The 24,884-nt window shown below is 40.2% G+C and overlaps 1 protein-coding gene across 1 annotated transcript in view; it reads left to right on the top strand.

The window, feature by feature from the left end:
* The first annotated feature begins 7,238 nt into the window (after positions 1-7,238).
* MYH15 (myosin heavy chain 15) overlaps positions 7,239-24,884 on the top strand; it is a 153,480-nt gene continuing 135,834 nt past the window's right edge. The window contains exons 1-9 of the mRNA XM_030330421.1: positions 7,239-7,326; positions 11,589-11,695; positions 15,688-15,831; positions 17,515-17,671; positions 18,312-18,339; positions 19,637-19,730; positions 21,499-21,591; positions 24,323-24,386; positions 24,477-24,572. Of these exons, the coding sequence (XP_030186281.1) occupies positions 7,239-7,326; positions 11,589-11,695; positions 15,688-15,831; positions 17,515-17,671; positions 18,312-18,339; positions 19,637-19,730; positions 21,499-21,591; positions 24,323-24,386; positions 24,477-24,572 (871 nt within the window). The remainder of the gene's footprint in view (positions 7,327-11,588; positions 11,696-15,687; positions 15,832-17,514; positions 17,672-18,311; positions 18,340-19,636; positions 19,731-21,498; positions 21,592-24,322; positions 24,387-24,476; positions 24,573-24,884) is intronic.

A 24,884-nucleotide genomic window follows, 5' to 3' on the forward strand; every position in this document is an offset into this window, starting at 1 on the left:
TGACATCTGGATAAATCCATTCTCATTTTCAGGCACTTTGTCTCAAATTTTAATAATGGAAGAGGCTTTGTCAAGAGAGCCTTAGTGTTTGTTTACTTAGAAGCATATTAATATTTCTTCTTATTACTCGCATTATGGTTTCCCAGCAGTGGAAGCCTTTGAAAGTAAACATGCATAATAACCTAACCCGATGAAGAACTCAAGTGAATCTAATCAATTATGATGAAACCAACTCGAAAACTGTCGGGTTGCTAATCTGAGAAAAATTTAACTCTTTCAACAATGTACTTAATAGGCATCGATTGAGTTTCTGCTTACACTTAAGGCACTAAAATGCCAAGGCGGTATGGATTTCAAAGGAGAGTCTCTGTGTTTCCTCCCCTCAGAAATGTCTAGCCCTGATTAAAAGGGAGAAGACTGCCAATGATAGAGTCACTGTGGTCAGCAGTGGAGGACGGGGGTCAGTGTGATCTTCCAGGACAGAGTAGCACCCAAGGAAACAATACTTGTCTCACCTCCAACTACCCGGCCAAAGCTGCCACTTTTCAATTTTCCCACTCTACTTCCTGTGGTACTATTTTCTAGCATGGTTTTTCACATCTCAAATCCACTAAGCGATTTAGAAAGCAAAGCTACCCTCCTGCATCTTTAGCACAGCATTCAAAGACTGCACAAATGCTTGTTGAATAGTAATAAAAGTAGTTAACATGGGTTGAAATGTTAGCATGCACAGTGCTGTGCTGACTTTCATTTACATACAATAGTCACATGAAATTAGGAGACGAAATAAGAACCTGTATCAGGATGAAGAATCAGACGTAAGGTCTTGGTTAAAGATATTCTGATGGGAAAAACAGCAATTCAGAATAATTTAAAGTTGGGGGAGGAGAGAAATGGGAATTTATTAGAAGGTTATTGAAAGATCCTATGAAAACCAAAGGCAGGAATTGAATCTAGGTCTCAAGAGGTACTGTTAACAGGAACGCTATTTGAAACACAAGCAATCTCTCTCCCTGCCCTTGTTCCCTTATTGCTGCCTCTCTTCATTCCTGTGATTCCCTCTCTATGGATAGGTCCACTGATTAGCATGCATGTGGCACCACATGACCACACCACAGTGCCAACCTCACCTCCCAAGTTCACATCACTCCATTCAAGCAAAAAGCACAGACTGAGAGTGTCACCTTGGGCCCAAATCTAATCTGTATTCCAGATAGGAAAGATACCGTGATTGTCCCTGATTGAATCAGATGCTCACACTTGGTCTAATCAGCTAGGCCAGGACACCGGTGTCACCTTACAGACATGGCAGCTTGTGGTTCATGCTTGTGGATGAAAGCAGGCACTTCACAGAGTAGGGTGTGGGCTCATTAGACACTCCAAACTGCTAAAAATGGATAAGACTTGGGGCGCCTGGGTGGCTCAGTCAGTTAAGCCTATGACTCTTGATTTCGGCTCAGGTCATGATCTCACGTTGGTGAGATCCAGCCCTATGTGGGGTTCTGCACTGGGCGTAGCGCCTGCTTAAGATTCTCTTTCTTCCTCTCCCTCTGCCCCTCCCCTGCTTGCACTCTCTCTCTCTCTCTCTCTCTCTCTCAAAAAATACATACACACACATACATACATAAAAGTTGATAAGATTTTATAATTATAGAATCAATAGAAATTGGTGGTCAATTGTGTGCATGAGAGAGGAGGAGAAATTGGAGAAATTGTAGATGACTCCCAGGATTTTACATTGGGGGATGACAAGGATCAGAGATGGGAAACCCTCATCCCTCCCATTGGGACCCCCCCCCCCCCAAGCAGAGGATGATGAGAGAGAGCCTGTGAAAGAACAGTGTGAGAACAAGGCCTCTCATGTTGAGAATAACATAACCCATTGAAGGTTTTAGCTCAGTGGGGAGCTGAGAGTCATGGCGGCCCAAGCTCCCCTCTTCTCCTGGCTTCCACAATCCCCCTGGGCTCCCTCATTCTGACTTCTGCTGTCTGACCAGTATCATCCACACCAGGGAGTGCGAAGATTTTTCTCTACAAATTTGCCTGAAGTATTGCCATAAGATAGAAGAAACCAGGTACCAATCAATTATTCTAAGAGGACAAAGAGTGTTTATTCTGTCCATCATTGTACCCCCAAGCCTAGCATGGACAATTATAGATGGGTAATAAATGTAGATTGAATGAGAATATATAAACATTTTCAAAAAGCTATTTATAAAATACCTGGGGGAGAGAGAGGACTACAGAAATTACAACTAGCATAAAATAGCTAATTCCCAAACAAGAGTTTTATTCTTAAAATAATTAAATGCTCTAGACTTAAAAGTGGGTGGCCAACTTGTCCAAGGTTGCCTGGGACTCTTCTGGTTTGAGCACTAAAAGACCCAAGTCCTGGGAAATGCTTCAATTTCTGGCCAAAGAGGATGGTTGGTCACCCAGGCAGGTATTATTTCTCACATGGCAGGCAGGCATTAAATTATTTCCTATCAAGTAGAAGCTAAGTTTTGACCACGATTTGACCACGATTTGACCATGATTCTTTCCAGTGTTATGCCCAGAATTCGTGATCCCCAAATACCGCCAGGGAGCCGAGTCTGATGTAAAAGCAAAAGAGCCTTTGTTCGAGCTAGCTCGAGCTCAATCCCCTACCTGCACCAACGCAGCGGTGAGATACCAGGGAGAGAGAGCGAGTTTCAAAAGGACAAAGGTTTTATTGGGGCCTAGGGGCAGTTGGTGAGGTAATGGCTGTGGCCTCAGCCGATTGGCTGGGGAAGGGTCCGAGTCCTGTTAGGCAGGTGAGCGGTGGGGTTACTCAAGGGGAGGAGGTGTGGTCAAGGTGAAAGGCACAGAACAAGATGGAGTCGGCTGGTGTAGGCCCGCCCTTTCACTAGGCCAAGGTGAAAAATCATATCTCAACTCTCCCTTTCACTTAAGGCCTTCCCACTCCTTGTCTTTACCTTGTTAAGTAAGTAACTGAGATACATTTAATTCTGGAAATTGTACCATTTAATGCAAATGTGAGTGTGGTGGTTTACATAGCACTCAGTTCCTGAAAAAGTAAACACCAGGAGAGAATAGGAGGAATTATTTAGCTATAAGGCAAACTGAATGAAAACAAACATGAGTATTTAAAGCCTCTCTCTGGGTGAAGCTTTCTGATGGTAATATTCTCTGAGAATCCTGGGAATAATGGACACAGGCAATCAGGACTTGGTAGTTATTGAAAAGGTGTACCATTATTGCTGATCTATAAATGGTCACTCCAAGTCTTTGTTTTTCTTATAAATGGGGTGTCCATATGTCCTTATTTGCTTGGGACAGTCTTAGATTATATCTGCTGCCCAAGCTCAATTATTAAATTAATAATTTTATTATTACTTTCTAATATTTATTATTACTATTTACTACTATGTCCTGGTATAAAAAATATATGTGGGTTTGGATGATCAGTAATATGGTCACCGTATGTATGAGCATAGCCAGGTGGCTCCCAGAGTCCAATCTCTCCACAAGCGAGTTGACAAACCAAACTCTGGAACATTCAAAGGAAGCCCACATGTGAAGAATTCACAGCAATGTGCAGACGACCCTTGTGCCTTATCCTTTCCATTCTCTCCGGCATCCCTTTTCTCTCTCTGCCTCTTACATACTAGCAAATAAATGTTATAGTAGGTCTCAGCATCTTTTGACAAAAATGAACCAAAAGCCAGTCTCAAATTTAATTTCCTCTCAATAGATGTAGATTAAATTTTCCTTCTGAAAAAAGCACCTTTAGTTCTACACTCATCTATGTTTCTCTATCATGATTAAAATACACCTTTTGTTTATTTTGCTGGCAAGGTTAATTTGTTTACTTCTTTTGGGAGTTTGGGCTCTTTCATTTTCTATTTTAAGACGTTGGTTGACCGGGCTGTGATAAGTCTGTTATTCTGTCAAATTCTAAAGCCATGTGTGCAACTTGATAGTAAATGGGCCCAGGGGACAGTTGGAGATTGGGTTAACGGATGTATACAGGAGGCCAAGAGGGAAGGAAGAGTCTATCCTTCCTTTGCTCAGGTGGGTCATGTCTTGATCTCAGTTTCCTGCCTCCAAAGAGTTGCCAGGGCCTCTCTGCTCTCGGCACATGCAGTTTTCTCCTATCCGGTACTGCTTTTGACATTTCTGTTCTTTGTATACCTTTAAATATGCAAAGTGGTCCAGACTAGGAAAGAGATTTACACAGCTGTGTGCTCTGTCTTGATGTGATCTTTTATCCTTGGATGTTATAATAAGAACTACTTTTAAAAATCTGTTATGAAAATGCATGAACATGCCACAAACTAAAATAGACCAGAAAAGTAGGAAGTGAAAGGTAACTGCCTCCTTCCCCCACCCATATCCTGTTCCCATTCCTGCCTGTTCCTTAGGTATCTTTTCCAGAAGTGCGCGCGCACACACACACATACACACACACACACACATTTATGGAGATCTTCTATAGCCACAATATACTTCCTGAGCTCTTCTATCTATGGGGTGCAAGCCATCAGGAAGCCACACAGAGTGAGTGGGGAGGATTCAGTCCAATCCCCTCACAAATATGGAGCCGCAATTTGTCTCCCTGACTACGGCTTCTCCCTGTTCCAACCCTCCCTGAATATGCTGCCAGAGCCATTTTCCTAAAATACTGCTTCCTTCATATTCTCACCCTGTCTGCAATGTTTCCTGTAGTGTTTATTCCTAAATTTCTCTGCCTAGCTTTCTAAGCTTTCCTTTTTCTTGCTCCCTTCTACCTATTCAAATGTTTATTATTATTATCATTACATATCCTTAGTCTGAGTGCTCACCTGTGGAAAGGTCAGTTTCAGCTTTTTCTCCTGGGAGATTTCACCCTCAGTCCCATTTCTGGGCTTTTGCTCATTGCTTCCCTTGCATAGTTCTCTTCTCTCTACCTCGAGAAATGTATCCACAGATTATGACTAGTCCTTGCATTGTGCAGGGGAGGAAACTGAACCTAGAGGGAGTTAAGCAATTTCCCACACATCACATGACTGTTTTCTGGCAGACATAAAATGGACTCTAGCCTGGACCACTAGTCTTAGCTTTAAATCACATTCCTTAGATCCCAGAGGTGTTCTTGCTGGTCACACCCAAACCACCACACAAAAAAGAGTAGATCAAGTTCAGCAATGCATTATTTCATTGGGTTTGTTCATTGTCACCCATGTGTGAAATAGAAAGTGATTAGTTTCTTCTGGAGGGTGTAAACCATGGTGCTGATCAGTCCTCAAGAGCAGCACCAGAGCTAAGTAACTGTGGCAAGTCCTGCTCTACCTACTTGTCTGTAAAATGGGGCAAATAACAGTTTCTATGCAACCTTGAGTGGAGAGGAAAAGCCTAAGACTCTTTTGTCCAATTAGAAGGAATGACCTCTTATTTTGGATCATGATAGCCCAGATTTCATTTCTTCTCCTTGTTATCAAATGTAAAGTGTGAAGATTAAAGATAAAATAAGTAAAGTGTTTGGTACAGAGTGAACACACACTGAAATTAACCCTGATAATTTGCCCAGCCACCAGCCCTTCCAAGACTAGCACTTGCCTCACCTGAGCTGATGAACTGGTCCACCCACACCCACTCATTGCCTTCAGCATGCAACGTGCTTCCCACCTCCAACCTGTGCTTCCCTGCTGCTTCCCAAATGTCTGTTGGCCAGTAGTGTTGCAGGATTCTTTGCCTCAAAACCCAGGGTTTGTTGTCTCACTGCTTTGAAGAATAAACAGATAGACACAAAATGAGCAACAGGCAAAAGTTCATTAGAGTATAAGACCAGTGAAGAATAGTAGGAAAGCTTTCTTTACAGAGAGGGGGAATTTGAAAGAGAATACCCAAGACTATAGACAAGGGTCCTTGTTTTATAAGGTTTTGGATAGCCCTCCTTTCCTCCCTGTTACCTCTCAGGTCCCACCTTTATTGGCCTGATAGCTCTGGGTGGTCCATTCCTTATTGGCTCATTTACATTGTATGAGGGGTGGCCCATAGCCATATTTAGGCCTTTTGTCAAATTCCTGAGGGGAACCTGAGGGGGAGTGGGTGGTGTCTGTTACATTCTTAAGGGGAACCTTACACCTGAGGGGATTTGCCGTGGTCAGACACTCCTAACATTGTTCCAAAATATGTGTGTTTCCCTACCCAGGGACCTCAGGTCCTATTCTTTCCCTCTCTGCCTACTCAATCCTATTTTTTCCTATCATATATAGTTTTGTGTCCCCTCTGCTCCCAGACACTCATCTCTGTGGGATACTCACATTGTTACTCCTGTACTCTCTAATGCTGAACACTAGTCTGGATGACTTCTCCCCGTTGTCACCGTAATCTGGCTACAGTGCTCCCTCTTCCTGGATGCCCCTAGAAGACTGGAAACCCTTCCTCCGCTCCTGTCAAGGCATCTAGTGTTCACAACTGGATGTTTCTCAGTCTGACCCATTCTACCACCTGCCACAATCAGGACTTTGTGGTTCAGGGGTGCATTATGGATTTTCACGGGCCCCAGGCACTTTTGTCTTTGTGGGTGTCTTCCTTCACAAAAAGTATTAAAAATAGGGTTTTGCAACTGCATTGGCATAAAGACTAATTAATATAACCCAGGATGGATTCATTATTGTATATCATTAATATTATATTTATGTTTTTATTCTGATTTTTAAAAATTTGTTAATGTTTATTTATTTTTGAGAGAGAGAGCATGACTAGGGGAGGGGCAGAGAAAGAGGGAGACATCTGAAGCAGGCTCCAGGCTCTGAGCTGTCAGCACAGAGCCCAACGTGGGGCCTGAACTCAGGAACCATGAGATCATGACCTGAGCTGAAGTCGGACACTTAACTGACTGAGCCACCCAGGTGCTCCTTCATTCTGATTTTAAACAAAATTATTATTCAGCTACCTTTGTGGGTCCCTGAAAGCATCATGGACGATACACACTGTGCTTCCTGTGCCTGGCAGGTAAGTTGGCCTCGCTACAGTGAGATGTTCTTGAGTCCAGCTTTGTCATACACTTGAGACATGCAGAGAGAGAGGAGGTGTGGACATAGTTAAAAAGATTTAACCCTTCTTAGTTTGTCTATAGTGAATAGTGTCTTGGATTAGTGCCTGGTGCCCCATGTCTACCAATTTCTTCCTGCAGCTATCTTCTCTACAGAGTGAATCCTTGTAGCTCTCTTTCAGGTCCAAGCCTGTTTTGGTGGATCACTTGAAGAAGGATGGATCTGTCAGAGCTTGGAGAGGCTGCAGCCTTCCTTAGAAGAAGCCAGGCTGAGCTGCTTTTGCTACAGGCCATGGCCTTTGATGGTAAGACTTGTGGTGGCCTCTGTCTTCACTTTATTTTACTGCTTCTGGGTGGCAGCTGAGATACTTGATTGGTTGAGAAGAGTCATCCATCCTGGAACCTAACTTATTTGCTTGGGATGCATTCACCTCTATGGACCTTCGAATGAGTAAGCAAGGAGCCAAGTGGCCTGGGTAGGGATGAGTCTGCAAGGAAGAGGAGGACAGCTGGGAGGCAGATCAAGCCCAAGCCCTGCTTACTCCCTTTCTCTTTGTGATAGCACAAACACTCCTGGGGGTGGGCCAGATAAAGCCTTTCTCAGAAACCCCTTAGTATGGGTGAAAACAGACAGGGGCCTGGGACTTTGACCATGGGTAGGGTTGATACATTCCAAGGAAGGAGGAAGGAAAAGCTTTGGGGAAGGCAGGGGAAATGGAAGTTTTCCCTGGCCCTCCTCAGACTTTTCTAATCTTGGAACTTTGCCCTCTGCTTGTCTTCCAGGTCAGCAAGGTCACTCAACCAACACTCAATAAGAGATAATTGGGAGACTTGCTCACCCTGATGAATAATCTCTTGGTAGTTACAGGCAAGGACAAAGGTTAATGAGGATTTACCCTCAAGATAAAGGCTGAGTTCTACATTAAAATCTCTAAATAAATGTCACATTTCGCCCTCCTTTTTTACGTGGCTGGGCTGCATAGTCATCTTCTGAATTTCAGCTAATTAGAGATTTCAAGTCAGATTCACAGTGTGATCTAGCATCAAGCCACCTACATATCTTAATTCCAAAATTATTCAACCATGTAATATAAATACTGACTGAGTGTTGTTCTAGTACCCACAATTAGTCAACATTAGACTTTAAGATGACCAATTACAATTCAAACCAGTTATGTAGGACATTATATTTCCATCATAGACCAGTCCTGGATCAGCTCCCAGTTTCCAGTCATTGGATTTCATTATGATGATTGGATTTTAGAGTAGCTAATTATAATCCATCAAATCAAATACAGTAACAGAACTATCCCTGAGGTCAGAACTGGTCATGCGGAAGCTTATCACAGGTAGTCAGATAATGAAGGACAAGATTGCAGAGGTGCCAAGTGAGAAAATAAAAATTAGGCCAAAACATTAGAGATAATTGGATGATGCATTTAATAGAATTAGCACTGTAAATAATTACTTAAAAATAGCAGTAATTTTTCATTGGCCAAATGGTTTTCCTCATAGAAATGCAGTAGCAGCAAAAAAAGATGACAGTAAGCAAAAGATTTTCATCCTTCTGGGGGAGTAGACAATGGAGTTTGCTTTTTTGAACTCAGGCCAAATGGAAGCAGTGTGATCAGAGTATTTGGCAAGTAGTCTTGTGTTCACATTCCCTGGCCTCGACCCTCTCCAGCTATGTAATTAGAGCAAATCACTTCACTTTACTAAGCCTTTGTTTCCTCATCTGTCAAATAGGATGATGATACTTGGATACTTGCCCTGCCTACCTTCCTCCATGGGGACCTACTGTGACAATAAACATGAAAAACAAACACAATACATTGTTATCTGACCTGGGAAGGAAAACTAGAATTTCTGGGTGTCAGGGAGAAAGTGTGCTTTTAGAGATAAACACAAACACCATTCCAAAGCTAAATGTAGATGATTTTTATGTTAGAACCCATAAACAATCTATTTTGAATGGCTACCAAACTGAAATAGTATTACTACAATCTTAATCAATAGTATAGAAAAAAGACTGGAAAGAAATGCTTCAGATAGATGATAGTGACTATCTCTGAGTTGTTCCATTATAGGTGATATTTTTTTCAGTTTTATTTATTTATTTATTTATTTATTTATTTATTTATTTATTTATTTTGGTAATCTCTACACCCAACGTGGGACTTGAACTCATGATCCAAGATCAAGACTCACATGTTCTTCTGACCGAACCCATGGTGCCCCATGGGTGATTAAAAAAATTCTTTATGTTTCTCTACTTTTTCAGTTTTCTCCATTAAACGCACATTGCCTTTATATTAGAAAAGATATTTAGTCATCTAAAAATATGAAACCATATAGACAAACCTCCTGAGTTTACAGATGGGAAAACTAAGGCCCAAAGAGTTGTTACTAGCAAAGCCAAGACTAAAATCCAGGTGGCCTGACTCAAAACCATTGCTGTTTGCATTTCCATCTCTTCAATTATTCATGAATGCAAAAAACTTAAAACTTAAAAATTGAGTTCTTTTACTTTATCTTCAAAAACATCCCTGTTAGGGACTGGCCCTCAGATAGGTAAGGGTTTACAGAAATTCTCCCTCACCTTTTCCAGGAATGATAAAAGAAAGGGTTAACCATGAGGCAGGTGATGAACCTAATCCTGAGAGAAAAATTGAAGGAAAAAAGCTAAGCATATAAGAGACAGGAAGCATGCTGTAATGGAAGAGCTCTGATTTAGGAGGTGGGTGATCGATTTAATTTCTAGAGTCATTATTCTAATGACTGCCACTAATTAGCTATGTGACTATGGACAACTCTCTTGATCTCTTTTCTCAGGTTTTTTTCTAAAATTAAAAGAAAAAAAAGTGGAAATCCTGCCAGGTATATTCATGTTTCTTTCAAGTGATAACATTTGGTGTAAAATGCAGTGCATTTATTTACCTTAAACACACAAAATTTATGCAAAATAGGTACTTTTTGAAAACATGCCTCTTTTCATAGACATAATACAAAGCAAAATCCATTTTTGTAAAAAAGAGACCAAAATAATAAATATAATGCAAAACCAGCATTTAAAATGCAAACGACAAGTAGAAGCAAATGCAAAATCAGTTTGATAGGAATATAAAAATCTTCTCGCCCAGCAATTCTAGTGGTGAATTGGTTGTAATTAAGGAAACAGGGAAGGGAGAACAGTGAAGACTGGGACAGCAAGAAAGTGTGCAAGAAAATTCTTTGCAGAGACAAACACGGTGGAAGGAAGGGTGAATGCTCCCTCACCTCACCTCACACTGTCCCCAAGTCCTACTGTCCACCTCTGGGGAGAGCCTCTGGTTAGGGCTGCCTGTCCAGCACCAATTGGTTGTAATTAAGGAAACAGGGAAGGGAGAACAGTGAAGACTGGGACAGCAAGAAAGTGTGCAAGAAAATTCTTTGCAGAGACAAACACGGTGGAAGGAAGGGCGAATGCTCCCTCACCTCACCTCACACTGTCCCCAAGTCCTACTGTCCACCTCTGGGGAGAGCCTCTGGTTAGGGCTGCCTGTCCAGCACCAATGAGGCCTCCTAACTTTTGTTTCATGTGTTGGGGTGGTGGTAGTGTTGGAGTTGGCAAGACCCACCCATGCCATAGTTGTAATGGGGCTCCCCCTATTCATGAGTTCGGATTTTCCCTCTTTCAGCCAAATGCTCTCCTCTCCCTTCCCCCCTATCTACTTGAGGATCTGTGACTTGGGACTTCCATGAGCTTCTGGTAAGACTCGTTTTCCCTTAAAAGTAGTTTTCTTGTTCATCTTCCCTGGCTATCTGTCTCAGGTGGGAGAGAACCTGAGAAGCATCTAAGTGAGGCCCAAAGAAGCTGTCTCAGGTGTTATAAGAGTGTTTCATTTTACCCGAAGCTTCTTATTGGTTAATCGCATTGTGGAGGGCTGCTTTACTTAGGAGTGGGGCATGGAAGTGAGGAGGCCAAGGAGAGAAAAACAATATATAGTGGGAAACAATATGAAGCTGCTATGCTGTATGGCAAAAATAACCCATATTCTCTTCTCTTAATCCCACATCTCTAATTCTACCATGTAATTTTCATAGCAGGCTTTTATTCCAATATTAAAAATGAGGTATAAAGAAAGCCAGAAAGACAGAAATGGCCACTAACCTAATTTTCACTTAGTTGTAACCAGACCTTTCTGAGTGAAGTGTTTTGGAGGGGAGCTGGGAAGGGTAAGGCACCAAGACAACCACTCAGAACCTGAGACTATGAGTGAGAGGTAAGCGTTAGCGTTGGGAAGAATGGCTTATAAGGTGTTGGCCAGTAATTGTCTTGTAGCAAAATGGTCTGTGATGTTCCCAGCCTCAGCTTGCTCAAGTGTTTCTTGTTCCTACAGAGTCAGTGTGTGGGGCTATCTTCAGGATGCGCTTTGATGATTTTATCTAACTCTGCAATTTCCTGTATTGGTGATTCCAAGTCACCAAGCAGAACTAGCAGAAATGAGATCATATCTATCAGTACAAAAGTGCCCAATGTATATTTTGTACAAATACTATGGTTATAATCTTTTTTCTTCCTCTGTAGGAAAAAAGAAATGCTGGATTCGTGATGGCAGAAATGCATATGTTGAGGCTGAGGTTAAAGGGAGTGAAAATGATGGCAAAATAATCGTTGAGACGACAGATGGAAAGGTAAAGGGATCTTTCTTTCATCTCAGGGATAACTAAGTTCTCCATTTAATCAAGTAATTAAATATGTCCTTTCTCTAATAGTTTAATTAGAAACCTAGTGTAGGGGGGTGTCTTGGTGGCTCAGTTGGTTGAGCATCTTTTGATTTCGACTCAGGTCATGATCCCAGGGTCTTGGGATTGAGCCCCGAGTTGGGCTCTGCACTGAGCATGGAGCTTTCTTGGGATTCTCTCTCTCTTTCTGTCCCTCCCCCACTTGTGCACGTGTGCTCTCTCAAACAAAACAAAACAAAGCAAAACAAACAAAACAAAACAAAAAAACCTGGGGTAGGAGATGCCCCAGATACACGTTTGGAAATTTCATACATCTTTGAGAAGCTGCTACACTTCCTATCAAAGATTCAATGACAAACACTGAGTAAATCAGAGTAAAACAATTGCCAGGTGGTAAAGATCATGGACCCTAGAATTCACAATTCCACTTCTTTCATCAATATTTCAAGTTTTGTTGTTTTCAAAAGGTGCCCCTTGCAGTGAATAATGACCTAAAGAACTCTGAAGCAAGTTTTGTTCATAGGATTGAGAAAGAGAGGGATAATTTGACTAAGAATAGCACAATGCCAGAGAAGCCAAGAGATGAGGCATGGTCAATAATGCCAAATATTAGAGAAGGCAATTAAGGCCTTGGGAAGAGTTTCAGAATTAGGAGGTCACTTATGACCTTTGAAAGAGGTTAGTAGGGCAGGTGTTGGGCATAAGCTAGTCTGTAAGGTGTCATGGAGGGCATGTGAAGTAAATGTGTAATGGCCTTCAAACCCTTCTCCCTGTCACCAGGGCAGCAGACAGTCCATTCTCAGGACCTTCACCCACATTACTGAACTCAGGTTACCTGCCATTCCCATGGTGGTGAACTGGGCCCTATTATTGGTCTGACTCGAATGAACAATTCCTGGTAGATTTTATAGATGATTCCTTGCCCATATTGTCTCTAATCTCCTTCCGATTCTGGCTCAACTCCATAACAAACAGATGTAACCATTACCAAGAAAGTTCCTCCTTTTTTGCACCCTTATCTTTGCATCTGGGCAATTTATAATCTAAAGCATTGCCATTTGAGTTGTAAAATTCTGGAGGCTACTTATAAATTACTATGTATGGTGTCTTAATAGGTCTTTTTGGCAGTATCTGGACCTTAAAAATCCCAGAATAGCTAGATTTTATATGATTAATGTAAGTAAGGGGAAAACTTGGGCATTATCAGCAGGAACATACATTGGTGGCCAGGAAAAAATTGAGAATGTCCTAAATAAGGAAACAGAGGGGTCCTTCAGCCTTGGGACTATCTCTTATTAAAAGAGAGAAAGTAGGGGCGCCTGGGTGGCGCAGTCGGTTAAGCGTCCGACTTCAGCCAGGTCACGATCTCGCGGTCCGTGAGTTCGAACCCCGCGTCAGGCTCTGGGCTGATGGCTCGGAGCCTGGAGCCTGTTTCCGATTCTGTGTCTCCCTCTCTCTCTGCCCCTCCCCCGTTCATGCTCTGTCTCTCTCTGTCCCAAAAATAAAAATAAACGTTGAAAAAAAAAATATTAAAAAAAAAAAAAGAGAGAAAGTAGATTTGAATGTCTCTTTTCCATCATTGTTTATGACAATTTTTTAAAAACAACTTAATTGAGGTATAATTTACATATCATATAGTTCACCTCTTTAAAGTGTGCAATTCAGTTTTTAGTATATTTAAAGAATTATGCAACAATCACTGTAATCTCATTTTAGAATATTTTCATTATCCCCAAAAGAAATCTTGTACCCATTAGCAGTCACTCCCTTTTGTCCCCTCTGATCTATGTTATTTCTCTACAGATATGCCTATTCTGGAATTTCAGATAAATGGGATCATACAACATATGATCTTTTGTGTCTGGCTTCTTTCACTTAGGATAATAGTTTTGGAGTTCATTCATGTTTTAAGATATATCAATACTTTATTCCTTCTTATAGTTGAATAATATTCCATAGTATGGACACACCACATTTGTTCATTCACCAGTTGATAGACATTTAGGTTGTTTACATGTTTTGGCTATTAAGAATAATGCCACCATGAACACACACGTGTAAGTTTTTATGTGGATGTATTAATTTCTCTTGTGTATATACCTACGAGAATTCCTGGGTCATATGGTACCTCCTATATTTGACATTTTGAAGAACTTCCAAAATGTCTTCCAAAGTGGCTGCATCATTTTATATTCCTGCAGCAATACGCAAGGGTTGTAACTTCTCTACATTCTCACTGACACATATTATTATCTCTTAGATTATAGCCATTCTAATGGGTGTGAAGTGGTATTTGAGTGTGATTTTATTTGTATTTCCCTAATGACTAAATGATATTGAGCATCTTTTCACGTGCTGATTGGCCATTTGTGTATCCTTGGAGAAATGTCTAATCAAACCTTTTGCCCATTTTTAATTGGTTTGTTGCTTTTTTTGTTGCATTTTAAGAGTTCTTTATATATTCTGGATACAAGTCCCTTATCAGATATATGATTTGCAAAGATTTTCTCCCAGTTTTGTCTTTTCACTTTCTTGATGGAGTCCAACCCTATTTTATTAGGCTTCCAAATGAGAGGCTTTCTTGTCTGAGCATATGTTCCAAAACTGTGGCCTTTCCACAGTATTTAAGGTGATTTGTAAATATAATATGGCTATAATTATGATTTTCAAAAGAAATCGTAGGAAGAAGAGCATGAAAGCAATAAGTTAATGATGTAGAGAGAAGAGTCTAAAGGGGTTTGCTTTGTCCTGTTTGTCCTTCCACCATGTGATGATGGTACCATTCACCCATTCCTACTCTATCTCCCTAGCTCCAGCCTTCTTCCTCCTGATGTTAGAAGTAACCACACTTTTCATAACCATATGAACAGTCTTTGTAATATTAACAGAGGCAACAAAGCCAGTGAGTGTAGAATAATACTTACGGAAGAAAGTTGGCAATGAAAGAAGAGAGAATAATAGAATCGGAGCTAAGGGGAGATATTTAAAGATGCAAGAGAACCTGGTTATGTTCTACAGAAAAGGAGTCCTTGAAATATGGAAATTAAAAGGATTCAGAACAAAAGGGATTACTGTTGGAACAATGCTGAAGCAGACTTTGGGTAGGAATTTGATCAAGATTATGGAAAATGTGAGAAGAAGCCATCACCAACTGGGATTAAATGGAGTCATCAGTTGATACCAATGTTTTTTAAGCAAAGAAAAGGGCTATAAGAGATGGTGTTAAGAAACTTTGAGAGCAACTCTAGACAACTCTTTGGTTGCAATACATCCATTTTCATCAGGAGATCAATATTTATTGAGTACCTACCATGTCACATCACATTATACATCACATTATAATAGATGCTTTAGTAATTATAAAAGAAAACAACATCAAAACTCCTTCTTCAAGTGTTTATAATCTAGATGAGAAATAGTCTAACATAGTTAATTATTAAAACATACACAAGAGTTAGTGTCAGTATAGTACAGGTTGTTTATATGGTAAAAGATTTTTTTAAAAATGAGCTAAGGGAGTGGGGAAAGGTTTGAGGAAGAGGATAGGTCTTGAACAAAGTCTGGAAGGATTCATCTGCCTCCTCAATCCTTCTATCCAAATTCCTTCTTCTAAACCTAAACATTAAGAGAGGTGCCAAATCATATGCAATATGATGTGTGTGCTCTCAGAGGCAACCAGTCAGTAAGGAGCCATAGGATTAGAGCTGTGCAAGATAGAATATTTTGATTCAACAAAAACTTTGTTAAACTTCATCTTCAGGCAAGGAGTGATCGTGGGCAGGAGAAATTCCTGTTTCTTTCATTAGGGTGGGTTAAACTTATGTCCCCATCCTCTCATGAGGCATCTTTTTCTCGACTCTTTGAAGATTCTTTGCAATGCATGGCAAAATGAAGGAACATAAAATAGGAAAATACATATTATATTTTTCTCTTCTCTGCAGAATCTGAGTGTCAAGGAGGACGAAGTTCAGCAGATGAATCCCCCAAAGTTTGAAATGATTGAAGATGTGGCAATGCTGATGCATCTCAATGAAGCATCTGTGCTGCATACCCTGAAGAGGCGCTATGACCATTGGATGATCTATGTATGTGTATATGCTTTACTGTGAAATATGTTGGCACTCATATTGGCAGTGTCTCAGCCCTCTTTTGGATAAGCGCTTACCTTGAAATTAAGCATACTCACATGGGGATAATTTTTTAAATGTTTTTATTTATTTTTGAGAGACAGAACATGTATGCAGGGGAGGGGCAGAGAGAAAGGGAGACAGAGGATCTGAAACAGGCTCTGCACTGACAGCAGATAGTAGGTAGAACTGAAGAACTAAGAGATCATGACCTGAGCCGAAGTCAGACGCTTAACTGACTGGGCCACCCAGGTGACTCACATGGGAATAATTCTTGAGGAATGCCCACTGGAAAGGGATCTTATCTTAACATTTCCCCAATTTTAATTTGTCAACATTCATATCCCTTTCCCTAGGTTGTCAAGCTAGAGTAAAGGCATAAGGCTTAGAGCCAAATGCTAGTTTTGTCCGAATGCTAGTTTTTTCACTTACTAGTCTTTAAGTTTCTTAACTTCTTGAGGTCACCTTATCTGTAAAATGGGATAAGAATGCTTGACTCTCCAAGGTAACCTGGAGGATTAAATAAGAGAATGTAAAACAGACAGTGCAGTGCCTGTCACCTAGTTTGGGCTCAGTAAGTGGAATGATTTTTTCATCATCATTAAATTGGTGATGGTTGCTCAAATTCTTTGATTTACTCAGAACCCTTTCAACAGAAGCAGCACTGAGTAGATTGGGCCAAAATGGTGGCATTTGGGATCCATTGCTATAGAAGCCATGAAATGTAGTCAACTTGCTCCTTGGCACTTTGATTTACTACATGACTATATTAGTTCCCCTTGGAAGCTGTAACTACATGACTATATTAGTTTCCTTGGATGCTGTAACAAAATTATTACAAACCAGTTGGCTTAAAACAACAGAAGTTTATTATGTCACAGTTCTAGAGACAAGAAGTCCAAAATCAAATCAAACCAGCAGGGTCATACTCCCTTTGGAGTCTCTAGGGGAGAATCATTCCTTACCCCTTCCAGCTTCTAGTGGCTACTAGCATTCCTTGTGGCCATACCACTCCAGTCTCTGCCTCTGTCTTCACATCACTGTCTCTTCTGTGTGTCCGTATCTACTCTCTGTGTGTCTTATAAAGACACCAGCCATTGGATTTAAGGCCCACCCACATATCATCTTGAGATCCCTAACTTAATTATACCTGCAAAGATCCTTTTTCCAAATAAGATCGCATTCACAGGTTGTGGGGATTAGGATCTGAATGTATCTTTTTAGGGGTCACAATTCAACCGTTATAGTGACTCAGTGACCCAAATGAACTACTCCCCCTCAGTGCCTTAAAAACCAGGTTCCAGATCTTATTGAAACACAAGCCACCTTCTGGCCTCAAATGCCTGATGGCTGCTCAGCCTGCTGATGGCGTGCTCTCTGTCTTCAAAAGGTGTGTGTGTCAGACATGTTAGTAGTTAGCGCATCTCCCTGGGAAGAGGTAACCCCAGGTCCTGCTGCCACTCTAACCTGATTCTATCTCCTCCTGTTATAGTCCCCTCTCTGTAAGAATCTAAAAGCTCTCCTCCTTTTAGTTCCTTTATGAGTAAATATTTCAGCAAATGTTATCTGGCAGTGAGAGAGCTGACAAACCTGGAAGTATTTCTAACCTGTTTTCTGAAATCTTCTCTGATTTTTCCTCAGACATATTCAGGTCTCTTCTGTGTGAGCATAAACCCTTACAAGTGGCTTCCAGTGTATCAGAAAGAAGTCATGGCTGCCTACAAAGGGAAGAGGCGATCAGAAGCTCCCCCTCACATCTTCGCTGTTGCCGATAATGCCTTTCAGGACATGCTTCACAGTAAGTGGCTGCCCTACAAAATGAAAGGTAAAAATATCTGATCTACTTTTTCTCCGTGTCACTAAGAGTCACGTAGGCATTGTGAACAGAGCGTGGCCTTTACAGTTACCTAATCACTTGAAGCCTCTGTTTCTTTTGGATAAAACATGGGCAAAATAGAGCCTGCCTCCTAGGGTTCTGGAGACGATTAGCTCACACGTCAAATTAAGTGAGATAATGCATTGAAAGTGCTCATCCCAGTGGCTGGCCCAGAGTAAGCCCCCTGTAGATGGCAGCTTTTATTACATAAAGCTCCTGCTAGACTTTCTGGCACAAAGAAGTTTCTCTGTAGCTATTGTAGCACCATGCTTCTTAAAAGGCTTAAAATGGCAAAAATGTCAACCATTAGTCAGTTATCATTTGTATTTGGAGCAAGAGAATAGGCCTGAGATTTGTATGTTCTTATGACTGGCATATATAGGGGCAAGGGAAAAATCTGTTTTACTCTGTACTATTTAAATGGTATTTTTTTTTCCAACTGAGAGCAAATCCTTTCCCTTGTGTCTGACTTCAAACTGCAACCAAGGAAATTTTGAATAAGTTTGCCAATACGTAGAAGCTCTGGCAAAAGAACGTTCTGACATTTTCTTTTCTTTTGTAGCTCGAGAGAATCAGTCTATACTTTTGACGTAAGTGTTTGCCTTGCCTCTTCTTTTTGGCCAGCCGTGAGAGTTTCAATGGAAACAGACACCTACCTTTCACTGGGAATAAAACATAAATTCACTGTATTTGAATTGTTTGCTCTTTAGATACAGAATACATTCTAGGCAAGAATAAGATACTCAGGAAATTGTCATAACACTTTAGTCAGTGATTACTCTAAATTTGGTACTAGCTGGACTGCTTCCACCATTTTAGTAGATCTTTTAGAACTCCTAGTGCACAAGCTGATTTTAGTCATCTTCTTGTTGGAGAACTCCCTGTCCATATAATCATTTTCAAAGGTCTTTGGACTGGCTAATTGGACAGAGAGAATGAAAGTCCAATGGGTGTGACCACATAACATATAATCTGCTATTATCTGGGCAGTCAGATTGAGCAGACCAAGGTATATTAAGTAGTAGGAACTAAGAGATGGTGAAACTTGGAGGAAAAATGGAAGGAACAACACTTCAGTGATACCACATTGTATGTTAATTTTGATGAGAAGAGCATTGATTGGCCAGGTAAACTGTCAGCATGGTGGCTAAGGGGAGAGGCTAAGACCTAAGAGGCAGTGAAATGCTAAAGTTGTTAGTCTTCCTATGCAATAATGTTGCCACCTCGTGTGTTGGGCTCTCCATTGGCTCTAGTCATCCTGAGAAGAATAACAGTCTCAGAATCTTGCAGCTAGATGGGTAGTTAGTGTTCAGCCTTTTGCAGAGAAGGTAGACTATTTCCTGGAGTTTCATACAGATAAAGGCAGACCTTGATCTTATGATGCTTTGAGTGATGAAGCTATCACCACTGTGTTTTCTTCCCACATTACAAAGTTAGCTGGTTATCAAAGGTAAAAGGGAAGTCTAAAACCCAACTGCCAGGTGGAATGATTGGTAGGCCCTCTTCTTAGGGAGGGGGTTGGACCTAGCCATCTGATAGCCTCAATATGTAAAAATCCCTTGAACAGTTGGTAATGAGGAGACCAGTCTTTAATTAATAGAGGTGCTCTTCAGCTCTTTGTTAACAGGACCATGAGGAACAGGCTTCTGGTTTTTATAAAATCTTTAATCTTTCTGTACTGAGTTTTGATTTTTGTTCGTGCTGTTTTTAGAGCCTGAGATAGTCCTTCCCCTTCTCCCAACCAATTAAATATCTACATCTCTTTAAAGTTTTCTCTTAAGTTCCATTTTTTCCATAGAAATTTCCCTTCTTGGGAAAAATTTATTTAACTTTCACTGCATTTGTATTCTGAACCAGTTAACTGTGTCATTGAATTTTCAATCACAGAGGAGAATCTGGTGCTGGAAAGACTGTGAACACCAAACATATTATCCAGTATTTTGCCACCATAGGAACCATGGGTGAATCTAGGGAAAAGCTGGTAAGTGTTCATATATCTTGGCAGGAAAGATGAAGTGGTCCTATCTGCTGATCATGGAAGCTCTGCCTTGATTATTTTTGGGGAGAAAAGAGGAGACAAGAACCACAGAACAATTAGAAAATTTTAGAAAAGTCTTTTTCCCCCATCTTTGCCTCTTGAGAGGATTATTAAGTGCTTCAAACCAATAACTCCCAAATATAAAATTACATAATTTGTTTTAGACTTGCTTCAAGGGTTTAGTCTTTGTTGATTGAACCCTCTGAGAATTACTTTTAAGATCTAAACCATCTTCCCTAAAGGCTAGGGTCATCAGTGCCTTGAATGGCTACTTTTGATATTTCTGAATTCCTTTAGCTATCATGAAATGTCAAACTCCCACAGATATGCACCAGTAAAAGTCTGCTTCCTTCACCACTATCCCCTGGATCAGATCTCAAATGCCTGGTGGACATACCCTCAACTTTAATCATATTCTAGGTTCTATTTACCTTCCATCTCTATTTAATTAATTTTATCTTTGGTGGTTTTTAATTTAGCTTATTTTGTTAAGCTCCATTAACATGTTGATGAGTTTCATAATAATTTGAGAGTAACTAGACCATGAGAATCGGTATGCAAAATAAAATTAGATAATTCTGAGTGGGACTCAAAATCAATGAGTTATTGAGCTGTTAGAGCCTCTTATCTTTCTATGTCTGGCATTGTTATTTTGCCTTTTCAATTCAATCCTGGATCCATCCTGCTGTTTTGCAAATAAGAAGTATATCAAAATAACAAACTGGTCCAATTTTCAAACCATAAAAAGTTTCTTTACCAACCCCCACATTTCTGAATTTGATTGATTTCTTTAGGTGTCATTGAACTCTGTTATTCACTAGATATTACTTCATTTTTGTGTGCATTTTAGATTGTTTGGTGTGAGTTTGTTTGGTGGAGCCATTGAACCTTATGATAATATATAACACATTACATAATACATAACACTTCTATGAAAATCTTTGCTTAAATAGCCCCTTACTTATTTAAAGGTTAGTAGACCCATAATACTTAGAAGCGACATAGTATTTATAAATTTATAAATGCCTAAATACTATAAACTACATGGTTGGTTACATAGTTAACATACATTGTTAACAGGACCATAAGAAATAGGTTTCTGGTTTTTATAAAATCTTTAATCTTTCTGTACTGAGTTTTGATTTTTGTTCGTGCTGTTATTTCTAGCCTAAGATAGTCCTTCCCCTTCTCCTAACCAATTAAATATCTATATCTCTTTATGTCACAAGTCACTGCTTGACATGGACTGCTAGATTACTTAGGAATAGTAGCAAGGTAAAAATTAATTTAATAATGCCAAGATTCTGTTCTGTTATCTTAGGATAAATTCCCAGGTGTGAGAATTAGATGGGAAGAGATGGAGATTAACAATGGGGAAAATATAAGGAATGAAACTTGCTTGGAAATAGGATATAGATCTCTATGTTCTTTTCCCACTTAGGCCAATGCCAACCAAAAGAGAAGCATTTCAAATAAATGAGCTCCCACATATATTCACAGAGGCATTGTATATTAATACATTTTCTCATACATCTATTTTTCTGAGTTCCCATCTCAAAGTAACATTGTATTACCAAATCTGGAAATGGTTTTTAGCTACTGGTTGGTTATCAAAACAAGAATTGGGTCTGACCTAGGAATGGAGGGTTTATCACATTACAGAATTTTGCTGAAAATTTTATCTGTTTTATTTCTCATACCTGTATCTCAGGGGACTTTAGAAGATCAAATCCGTGAAGTGAATCCTATCTTGGAAGCATTTGGAAACGCCAAAACCCTTAGAAATGACAACTCCTCTCGTTTTGTAAGTAGCATGATTAAGCATCATATCAGAGTCTTTAATTTTGAAACAAATGATAAAATTCATGTCTTAGCACATAGGTGTAAAAAAATTTCTGGAACACCAAAGAGGTCTTTGATTAAAGTTTATAATATTGTTAAAGTCTTCGAAAAAGAAAGAGATCAGTTTCATCATTAAGAAATTAAAACTACATACAAATGTGCAACCTGAGGAGCTTCTATCTGGTCAGTTTCAGGAAGAAAATATTTAATAATTTCAAATTCCTTTCCACTCCCAGTAAGGAAGCTTACCCAGCAAATTCCAATGATGCTTTATATTTTATTACATTTTACAGATTTGAAAGTACTTTCTCTTTCATAATTTCCTATACTCCTTATAACAAATCGATTTAGTAAGCACTTCCTAATTCACTTAGTATAATTATTGTTTCTACTCTTGCCTATGGCTCCCCTACCTCTGTATATTTTCTGTGGGGAATTTTTTTGTTGGGAGACAACATTTTTTAAAATAGCTTTTGATAGCTTGCAGCCCCAGGATAGAGAAAGAATTTGGATTTCCAACCCTAGTTTCACAAATCCATTTTATGCCAAAAATGAGTGGCAGGGAGCCACTCTATAATTTACAAGGAAATTTGCAGAAGGCTTCCTGTTTGAATCTTTGGGCACAATTACATAACACCTCATGCTGATTTGGCTAGTTTCTATCCAGGGCCTTAGCACTGCCCTGCCTGTGCTTACATCTGCTTGTAATGTCTGGCTGCATAGCAGGTGCTAATATCGGTCCATAAAACAACTGCTAGATTTGGGATTGATTAGAATGTGAAAGCGTTTTCTGCTGAAATGTGAAAAAAAGCTGGAAAAGAAGAGGGGAAAAGGAAGGAACAGAGGGAAACAGAGGGAAAGGAAAAGAAGATAAAAGAACATAAGACAGGAAAAAGTAAAAGAAAAGGAAGAAAGGAAAAACAACAAGTAGAAATAAGGATAAATGAGAAGGAAAGAAAGCAATTGAAAAAGAACAAGAGGGGTGCCTGGGTGGTTCACTTGGTTAAGCATCTGACTCTTGATTTTGGCTCAGGTCATGATCTCACTGTTGTGAGATCAAGCCCTGAGTCAGGCTCTGCACTGATAGTGTGGAGCTGGCTTGGGATTCTCTCTCTCTCTTCTCTGTCTCTCTCTCCCTCTCTCCCCATGCTGGTGCTTGCTCTCTCTATCTCTCAAAATAAATAAAAATTTAAGGAAAAAAAAAGAAAAGGAACAAGAGTGAGAAAAAAGTTGGAAGGATAGAAGAAAAAATAGAGAAGCAAAATCTACAAAGATGGATGAATGGAAGGTAGAAGGAAAGGAAGGGAGAAGGAAAAAGGAAAGAGAAAAAGGGGTCCAAAAATCAAGAAACTCAGGTTAAATGATTTCAATTAATACTGTGTATATATGTATGTATACATAAATGTATGTGTATAAATCCACATATATGTGCATACTTTTGTGCATGTGTGTGTGTGTGTGTGTGTGTGTGTGTGTGGTTCCCATTGCCCGACATTTGTTAACTTAGTGGCTCAATCCCAGCGCTTGTAGCCACTCTCCTTCCCTTGCCCAGCTGCTATCCTGCTCTGACTCCCTCTTCAAATGGATGACCTCCACCAGCTGGCCTTCTGCCCGGCACTATCATCCCCATCCTGCAAGATCTAGCTGCCACTGATGCTTCATCTTATTTTTTTTATTATTATTTTTAATGTTTATTTATTTGTGGGAGATAGAGACAGCGCATGAGGGGGAGAGGGGCAAAGAGAGAGGGAGACACAGAATCTGAAGCAGGCTCCAGGCTCTGGGCTCCACAGAGCCCGACGCAGACTCCAACCCATGAGCAGTGAGATCATGACCTGAGCCGAAGTAGGATACTTAACTGACTGAGCCACCCAGGCATCCCCCACTGAGTGTCTCCTTAGCTGCTTGTGGCTTCTGACATTGGATCTGTCACCTCTGGGCAGCCTTTCTGTCCCATTGGATCCTGTCCTATGGCTTTTCATGAGAAGAAAGGAAGGAGCCCCAACTGTTATTTATGCCAAAGTAGTATTTTTAAAACATAAATGTGATCACATCATTTTTCTGCTTAAAATCTCCCAGTATCTTCTGAGCACACATAAAATTAAATCTTACTCCTTCCTCTGGCCCACATGGCTTACTGATATGGTGCCTGGTGACTGTATACCTCTCAGACTCCTTTTACTCACTGAACTCTTGCACAACTGACTTTTCTCCTTGATTCAAGACTCACCAAATGTTCCTGTGTTAATGCCATTGCATTAGCTGCTTACACTTAGAATCTAGAAGAGTAAGGACCACACCTATTTTTCTAACATGGTATGTCCATGGCCTAGCAGGTCTCCTGGGTCATAGTAGGTGCTCAACAAATGTTTGCTGAATAAATGAAAGAGTTCGCTGCATGGAGAATAGTTTTCTCATTTTCAGATAAGAACACTGAGGCCCAGAGATGATTCAAGAACACCCACAAAAATACACAGCTAGAAGTCGGCAGATCTGAGACTAGAATCCAGGACCACTGCCAATCCTGGTGTCATTCTGGCTTGCTCCTAGCATTAACTGGTGTCATCTCAGACCCATGTTGCATTTTTCTTTTAACTTTGGGGAAGTAGTCAGTTTGAGAGGAATGTGTGTAATAAAGCCATTGCAACTGTTCGGAATGTTTCAGTAGGAGACCGTGTTTTGTGTCCACCTAGGGCAAATTCATCAGGATGCACTTTTGTGCCAGAGGCAAGCTGTCATCTGCAGACATCGATATTTGTGAGTAGCCACTATACTATTTGATTACTTTTCTTCTAAGTTTTGCAAGAACACCTAAGTATGAATCTTTATCCTTTTCTCATCCTGCAGATTTGTTCGAAAAATCCCGAGTGATTTTCCAGCAGCCTGGAGAGAGAAACTACCACATATTCTATCAAATTCTGTCTGGAAAAAAAGAACTTCATGGTGAGTGCATTATTCTGGAGCTTAGGGACATACTAAAACAAAAGACAGAAGTCAGATTACAGACCTGGGAAAGGATTGCTTAATAAGTCTCTTAGCCTCTTTAGAACTCAGTGTATTCATCCTATAAGGTAAATAATTATTAAGCCAATCATAAAACCAATGTTCTATACTTCTCTATGGCTAGAGAGTAAATGTTAGCCCTTTCCCCCCCCTATTTAGTAGTGTTTGGAAGTGGGTAGGATGCCCAGCAGGCATAAATGAATGTGTGTGTGCGTGTGTGTGTGTGTGTGTGTGTGTGTGTACACATGTGCA

The sequence above is a fragment of the Lynx canadensis genome, chromosome C2 (genome assembly GCF_007474595.2).
Source record: "Lynx canadensis isolate LIC74 chromosome C2, mLynCan4.pri.v2, whole genome shotgun sequence".
In the NCBI taxonomy this organism is placed as follows: Eukaryota; Metazoa; Chordata; class Mammalia; order Carnivora; family Felidae; genus Lynx; species Lynx canadensis.